Consider the following 8,732-nt stretch of genomic DNA (forward strand, 5'->3'; position numbering starts at 1 on the left):
TGTTGACTCTCCCAATATTTTTATTTCATCATTAAACTGTTACAAAATCAAGTTTAATTAGAATGTAAAATCCAAATGTATACTGTCGTTTTTATCAATCCTATTTATGCAACCATTTAAAAAGGAGGGCACTTTTCAACAAGGATATTTAAAATCTTTAAAACATGTCGCAGTCACAGCATATCTTTAATCCTACACTGAAGCCAGGTTAGGACTGGGACAGTCTAATAGCGACATCCGGGTCCTAGAAGAAGTTCTTGGAGCTAGGCATGGTTTCTGTGCCTGAGGGGCAAGACCAGGCTCCTACTTCTTACTTGTTGCCATGTCTCTGATCTTACAAACCCCAGGGGGAATTGTGGCTCCCCTGGCATTTTTTCCCAACTAATGACATTAACCAAATTCTTATTTATCTTAAAACCCCCACTATGTCTTCATCATAGTGACCTGTAGGGAACCCTAGGCCACAAGTATGGATTGAACAAAATGGTCATGGGTCCCTTTTCCTCTTTCCATGTCTCCCCCACCCTCAGCATCCCGGGCCCCATGACAGGATGTTAGAACCTCAGTTCTGAAGAGGCACAGAAGGGCCAAGCCAACCTTCTCTGCATTCTGCCCACTTTACCATGCAGTGTTAACCAGGTACGGCTTGTGTTTCTTGTTCATTCTTCCAAGTTCCTGGAAAGGGCACACCTGGGGTCTTCTCCTGGGAAAGATGGCTGGTTGCGTGGATGGCTGTAACCTTAATTTGACCTTGGAAAAGCCATCCTCCCTTTGGAAGTGGTGCCTGTTGTCCTGGGGCTCATGTGGATATGCTGGTCCCAGGCCAACGCTTCCTTACCACTAACTGCCCACGCACAGGCGGCCGGTGGATGGGTGAGTGTGGCCATCGTACCCCACTCGTCCTTCCAAACTCTGCTCTCTTTATTTCACATGCTTTGGACACAGCAAGCAGAAGGATAATATGGCAAAATCCATTGATTTTGTGTCCCCTTCTGGGAGGAATGGTGTCAGAACTGAAACCACAGCTGTCTACAGTGCACTGGGGAGGTCAGACACTTCCCCTGGAGAAAGTGGCAAAGTCCGTGGTTTGTGGTGCTATTTATTCCAACAGTCCTCCTTGGAAACCACATCTGACTCACTGGGGAAAATTCAGGAAGTGAGTTTGGCCAGAGGAGAGAGAAAAACTGTTCAGTCAAGATGGTTTTAAGGTACTTGGAGATTTTATTACCTCACCCAATCCCTCTTCTTGACGACCATTATATGTCTATTTGCTCTTCGATTATACACAATACATTTAGACATGCTAAAGCAAGTGGCAAGTAATGAATATTTTAAAGACATTTAAAAACACTTTTTCAATATGTACAATGATTTCAAATGTGATAAATTTGTCAAATAGTGAAAAGAAAGACACAAAAGAAAAGTGAGTTAGCCGGGTGCTGTGGTGCACGCCTGTATTCCAGCAGCTCCCGAGGCAGAGGCAGGAGAATTGAGAGTTCAAAGCCACCCTCCTCAACAGGTAGGTGCTAACAACTCAGTGAGACCCTGTCTCTAAATACAATACAAAACAGAGCTGGGGATGTGGCTTAGTGGTCCAGTGCCCCTGAGTTCAATCCCCTGTACATACCCCCCAAAAGTGAGTTATATTACACATCTTTCAGCCTAATCTCCAAAGTTGAAAGCTTTTTAAACGTTAGCTCTATGGAATGAGAAAAGGAGATGCATCCCAGAGGCAGAATCCCTTCCAGTAGCCTCAAGGAAGAGGACCAAAGGACCAAAGAGCCAGCCCATCTGATAGGGAGCAGACAGGGAGCAGACAGGGTGGACCAACCGCAAGTGCCACTCAGCTGAGAGAGGCTGCCACCACGCCAGGGCTGGTGCCCACTAATCCAGACTGTCAATCTCCCTGTCAGGGTATCAGTGGACCACCTGAATCCTCACCCACATCAACCCCAAGGTGAGTCACAGAACCTCCATCAGGTCACATAAAGGACTTAGAAGCCAACAGACTCCTGGTGGTGTGGCCAGTTGTCCAGGAGGCTCACTGCTCATCCTGCAGACAAATTTCAAAACAGGAACAAGGGCCCCTACACACACCCCCACCCCCGGCCCAGAAGGGATCAAGGAGACCAGGGGAGAATTAGGTCTGAGATGGTTTGGAAAGAGTCAAGATCACAAATCTGTAAGATGTGACACGGGTGTTTGGCCCAAAACCAGGGAGGAAACTTCCCAAAGATGGGAGCTTTCATGAAACCTTCTGCCTTTGTGGACTATGGTAGTGGGCAGTGCTCCTGAGTCCCCTTTTGGAAGTCACAGCCATTCACAGGCCCTAGAAAATCCAGCACCTGCTCCAGAGGCCAACGACATGAATGTCCAGTCAAGTGCAAAGCCAGGGTGGGCCTCACTGCTGGTCACTAATCTTCCCCTGAAAACTGCGATGATCACAGATGAGGGTCAGTCGGTGGCCTTCTAGAATGGTCAGTTTTGAAAACTCTGTTTTGGCAAACATATTCAGATTGAATTCCTTTCTGAGATTTTTTTTTCTCGTTTCCATTTTCTTCTTTGGTTTCTCCCTGGCCCCCTCGGTGGGTAAACTGTCTCCTTACTTCCAAAAGGACCATCTGCTTCAGAGAGAGGCGCCCTCACAGGGAGCTGGTGGTGTCCAGCAAGTTCGATAACAGTTTCAAGCTGCCCTCTCTCCTCGTGAACGAGACCCACTGGGCCTGGCTAATGCAACCCAAGTTCTTCAGGGTTTTCACAAGATCCCGGCGGAATCTCTCCCCCACGAAAACGTAGAGAATGGGGTTCAGGCAGCTGTGGAAGAAGGCCATGACCTGGGTGACCTGGAAGCAGATGTCGATGTTGGTGGAGATGGCACAGTTGGAAATGAACCTGGTGTAGGCATCTACGGTCTGCACCAACAGAATGCAGTTGTAGGGGAACTGAGATAAGACAAAGACGGTAAGGACAGTGATGGTCACCCTGAGGGCCTTGTGCTTGGACGACTTCTTGGCTTGCATCAGGGTGTGGATGATAATGGTGTAGCAGCAAACCATGACCATAAAGGGCAAGAAGAACCCCAGGATGACCTTCAGGGTCAGGACGGTTAACTTCAGTCTGATACTGTCGTCCCTAGGGTAGACCATGGTGCAGATGGTGAGGTCAGATTCCCTCTGGACCTGGCTGTACAGGATTTCCGGGATGCAGAGCGCTACTGCCACCACCCAGATGCTCAAGCAAACCATCTTGCTGTACAGAAGCCTTGTCCGCCTCCAGGTCTGGGCTTTAGTGGCCTGGGTAACGGCGATGTATCTGTCCACGCTGATGCACATGATCAGCAACACGCAGCTGTAGAAGTTCATCTTGTACATGCCGTTGACGACCTTGCACATGACGGTCTGGAATTTCCACTGGTCAACAGCGGCGATGGCCCAGAAGGGAAGAGTCATGAGAAAGAGAAGGTCAGCAATTGCCAAATTCAAAAGGAACGTGTCGGTCATGGTCTTCACTCTGGTGCAGTACCAGTAGACGAGGACGACCAGGCTGTTGCCCAAGGTGCCCACGATGAACACGAGCCAGTACAGTGGAGGGAGGAAGTGGCTCGCAAACTGCCTGACGTTGTTTTTCTTACAGAAGAGTTCAGTGAAGTTGAAGTTCATGTAGTCGTCCACGGACGATGTGGACTCGTAGCTGTAGTCGTCAGACATATTAGGAATAAAGATCTGCAGGAGGACACAGATGGCATTAGGTTAAGCCCGATCTTTTGGATGTCCTGTCTGATGGCAGAGGTGAGGACCACTTGACCTTTCCAATGCCAAAAAAAATCTCTGATAAGGCAAAAACATAAGAAAGCAGAAACACTATGGTTTAGATATGATGTGTGTCCCCCAAGGGTTCATATGTGGGAATATGGGACCCCAATATGGTGGTGCTGGTGTGCTGGAACCTTTAAGAGGTGGAGTCTAGTGAAAGGTGATTAGATCATGGGGCTGTCGCCTTCAGAACAGATTATTGTAGTTAGTTCCTGCTGGTTAATAGCAGCAGGTTGTTAGGAAAAGAGTAAGCCTTGTCCCTGAATCCCTCTTGCTTCCTGTCTTGCTGTGTGACCATTCATTCCCTCTGCCATGTGCCCCCACCATGAGGCCATCTGCCATGATGTGAGGTAGTCAGAAGGCCTTCATCTGGAGCTGAATCAATGGGGCTGCCCAGTTTGGACATACAGCCTCCAAAACTGTAAACCAAATAAACTCCTTTTCTATATATATTACCCAGCACCAAGTATTTTGTTATAGCAACAGAAAACTGACCAATACAGGTTGTGACATTTCTTCATCAAATGTTTATTGAGCACCCACAGTGGGGTACTGTACCAGATGCTAAAGATACAGTGGTAGGTAAGTCAGGCATGATCCTCACTCTCATGGAGCTTGCCTTATTCATGAAAGATAAGCAAAGCTTTATAGGGTGCATGACAAATGCCCTGATTGGGTAGGAAAGAGTGAGTCAAGACCACTGACAGGGCATCATCCAACTGTGTGAATGACTGTGATAGTGTAATTGTCCCTTCTCCCACCTACTCCACTTCACCCCCACCACACACACAAAAGAGAGGTCAGCAGGGGGTCTTAAATGTATGTGGGTCACAGCACTCTGAGTTTCCTCAAAGTTCCAGAAGCACCAACACACACACCTTCAACACCCGCATGTATGCAGATATACACAGTCATTTTCTCTCAACTGCATGCACACACAAGCATCATGACCAGCTATATAATTTTCAGGGCCCCTCATTTAAAAATTATTTAAGAATTTCTAGGCAGCAAGCATTAAATCAAGTAAACAATTCGTCTAAGCACATGGCCCCTGTGTGACCACATGGGTCACATGCCCAGAAAGCTGGCTCTGACACGCACATACATGTACACACATGATACATACGTGTTTCTGCACACGTCCATGTGTATAAACAAACCTACCCTCATGCTCACACACATGTGTATGCACCTATGCACGTGTCAATATATACATACAAATGCCCAAGTCTGGACATATTTGCACTTTACACTTTCTCATTACACTTTCTGTGTGTTCCTGGCCCAGATGCCATTGGGGAAAAGGAAATAAGGGTTGGAGTGGAGATTGGCAGATGTCTGCCACCAAAGCACTCCATTTCCACACCTGAGACAGTGATAAATCCAGTGAGACCTGGATTTCCGTGCCTCTGACATCTGCCCATGGAGTGCAACACAGTGCGGCCTCAAAGGCTCCTCCAGTTTGCTGAAGACCTTGAACCTTCACTCAACTCTCCCAGCCTCGGTTTCCTCATCTGTAAACAGGGCTCTGCCTTTCCTGTGAGGTGGAAGGCTTGTGGGGCACTGGGTGGTGATGGGCACAGGAGGAGCCCAGAAAGGTGGCCACCGTGTGTCATGGCTACTTTTGATCCAATGCAGGAGCCAGGGCCACAGAGGTGCCCCTGCCCTCCCTTTATCTGCTGCTGGACTCCTCTGACCCTGGATGGTCATCAGTGGGGTACTACATTCTTCTTGAGTGAGGTCACCTTTCAGAGTTTGGCTATTTTCCAAGATTCCAAATGAGAAAACTAAGTGATTGACAGTCCAAGGAGCAGTCTTGGCTCTGCTGTCTCAACCTAGCTGTTTCCTGAGCCTCATCTTCCTCATGCAAGAAATACCACTAATGTGCCCACCACAGAACTTTCTAGAACAAATGCAGCAGATTCTCCCTTGCTCTCCTTTGGTCTGAGTTTCTGAATAGATACATGGAACTCAGCCCATCCTACTTAAAGATCAGAAAAAATCCTTAGCTATTACTAAAAGCTAAAATCAACCTTTCCCCTGTCTTCACAACCTAACCACCAAACCTGACTCTCTGTGTGTGCAAAACCCTCCATGCTGGACAACCACCTGCAGGATGGTGGGCATTGCTGGACAGAGAATTTGCTCTAGGAAACCCCACAAGGAAACCTTTTACCCACTGCAGACTCCTTCCCACATCCTCAGAAAAGAAAGACCAGGGTGCAATTCGAGGCTCCATTTGGCCTGGCTGTACTCACTGTGAATTCCGTGGGAGTCATGATGGGTCACGTCAAGCCTCCTTCTGGAAAGAGAGGACAAAAATCAAAAAGAGGACTGGCTTGTAAATGTGCAATAGTCATCAAACACCAGTCATGGAGATTGGATACTGTACCTGTTCATGCTCATGGACCAAAGATTCCAAGTAACAGAGTTTATGTTACCCTAATACCAGGTCAAAAATATTCTAGATTTCAGGACCACCTCAGTTGAAAAGAGAAATGAAAGAAACCTCTTTTGAAGCTGTCGTTTACACCTTTGATCCTGACAGTCGCCTGATACTGGCATTTGCTTTCTTTTACTGTTTAAGTGTAAACAGTAACGAACACATCTGCTATCCATGAATGAGAAACCACCAGCGATGGCTCACATTTTCCAACCCGTTCTTTTTACATGACTTCCTTTTCTCAATTCAACTTCCCTGTCAGGTCCTGTTTTGCTCAATGGCTCCCCCACCCCCACACACCCTATTCTGTCAATTAGGAGACTCACTAAAGACATCAGAGAATCAACAGCTTCGTTTTCATCAAGGAAGGGATCTACCCCTGCACCAGGTCTTGCCTTTTACACTCCTGGTGAGTATACTTAAAAAAAAAAAAAGTGTCCCATGCCACACTCCAAGGTTCTAGAAGAAAATTTTCTTCTGCATAAAAACCCAACCCTGAACCGTGGCTTCTTTTCCACAGCAAAGCCATAGCGCATTCTGCTTTTCTGAAAGTACAGTGGGTTTCCATATATACTGGATGGCACAACCACTTTGGAAAACAGTCTGTTTCTTAAAAATGTTAAATGTGCACTTACCATGTGATCCAGCCACCCCACTCCCAAGTCTTTACCTAAGAAAAATGCAAGTGTATGTCCTCAAAACACCATGGCAGTTTTATTTGTAATAACCAGGAACTAGGAACAGCCCTTATGTCTGTGGAGTAGTCAACCGTGGGCTATCCACCACCAGAAAAAGGAATTGAGTCACACACAGCAAATGTGGATGAATCTCAAAATAATTATTCTAAGGAGGCCAGACCCACAAAAGTGCATGCTATATGATTCTACTTCTGTAAAGCTCTAGAGATGCAAACTAATCCACTGTGATAGAAAGCAGCTCAGTGATTCCCTGGCTAGAGAAGGGAAGGGTGAGGGACAGCAAGAGGACAGACAGGTCCTGAGGTGCATGAAGGACCCTCCAGGGGGACGGTGAACATGATCTCCGGGTGCAGGCACCCAGCGGGACACATTCTGCACTTTAAATATGTGCAGTTCACTGTATTGCACCTCCGTAAAGCTGTTAAAAGTGAAAAGGAAAATAATTCTCATTCTGGTTCACCGCACTAATCAGTCGCCTCTGACTATCAGCAGCAGCTGGGGAAGGCAGCCAGGACTTCCTCCTCAGCAGCACCCTGCGCTTGATCCCAGAATTGAGGCAGCCCCAGGAATTTGAGTTTTTTTTTTTTTTAAAAAGTAGATTAGATTAGATAGTAGGATAGGTAGAGTGATTAGATGATAGATCAATAAAATGATGATAGAATGATAGACAATAAATAAGTAGAATAGATAATTAAAAGGGCTGATGGATGGGCCAATAGATACACAGAATGATGCGTGACTAATAAATAGAATAGATGATAGATGATGGCTACAAACATACCTAGATTATAAGTAGATACACGGAATAGATGGTAGAGAGATGTAATGATAGGCAGGCTTGAAGGATGGAGGCATAGGTGATAGATAGACAGATAGTCTGTTTCCCATATGTATTTCCTGGCTCTTTCTGCCTACAGGACCTAAAAACAAGGACACGCAGTAAAATGAGCACCTAGTATACTCTGATCTTGGTTTCTAAATATCTTTATCCAACAAAAATAATCAAGGCTCCTTGGAGAAACGTCTGGTTCAAAAGTTGGGACAGGGAAGCCCCCAGGTGAGCCTGGAGCAACTTTTTGCCCCAGAAATCAAGGCCATGCTCAAAGGACCACTAGGTCTTATCAAAAGACATAGCCACCAACACGGTGGGGCTCTGACTCGCCAGATCTGAGGCAACTGGAGCATCAAATTAAATCAGGACAGTAATGATTACAGCACATTCAATAAGATGAGAATCAAAAATAGTCAAAATAAGTGAATGAGTAAATAAATAGGGAGAAAGCTCTTCTTAGGACTAACAAATACAGAAGGAAAAGGGAGTTAGAAAATCATCAGTGGGAGCTAAAATAAATGAGGGAGCATTTGACGAGCAATAGGATATTGACCTCTCCAAGACTCTCCCCTAAAGTTACGCATTAAATATAAATGGAAGATTAGTAACTACAGCAGAGAAACCCAGAGGATACCGACCTAAGCCAGTCTTCAAACCCAACACCATCAGCCTCGGGGCAAACCAACGTCACACTCATCCTAAAAGGTGCAGTGACTAAATGTCAACCTAGCCAGATGCAGTGGCGCACGCCTGTCATCCCAGCAGCCCCGGAGACTGAGGCAGGAGGATCACACGTTCAAAGCCAGCCTCAGCAACTTAGGGAGGCCCTAAGCAACTCAGCAAGAGCCTGTCTCAAAATAGAAAAATAAGAAGGACTGGGGATGTGGCTCAGTGGTTAAGCACCCTGGGTTCAATCCCTAGTACAAAAAAAAAAAAAAAAAAAAAAA

At 46.3% G+C, this 8,732-nt stretch overlaps 1 protein-coding gene across 3 annotated transcripts in view; it reads right to left on the reverse strand.

Annotated features, from left to right (window-relative positions):
- Positions 1-1,201: 1,201 nt before the first annotated feature.
- The window catches only part of Ccr9 (C-C motif chemokine receptor 9), a 14,093-nt gene continuing 6,562 nt past the window's right edge, over positions 1,202-8,732 (reverse strand). For 2 of the 3 annotated variants that reach the window (XM_048794949.1, XM_048794950.1), the window contains exons 2-3: positions 6,071-6,114; positions 1,202-3,722 (exon numbers count right to left, since the gene is read on the reverse strand). In XM_048794949.1, coding sequence (XP_048650906.1) covers positions 2,643-3,722; positions 6,071-6,091 — 1,101 coding nt within the window. In that variant the 5' untranslated portion in view covers positions 6,092-6,114 and the 3' untranslated portion in view covers positions 1,202-2,642. Of the gene's footprint in view, positions 3,723-6,070; positions 6,115-6,204; positions 6,557-8,732 lie in introns of those variants that run through there. The other variant, XM_048794951.1, reaches the window with a different exon arrangement.

Source organism: Marmota marmota, unplaced genomic scaffold (assembly GCF_001458135.2).
Source record: "Marmota marmota marmota unplaced genomic scaffold, marMar, whole genome shotgun sequence".
NCBI lineage: Eukaryota > Metazoa > Chordata > Mammalia > Rodentia > Sciuridae > Marmota > Marmota marmota.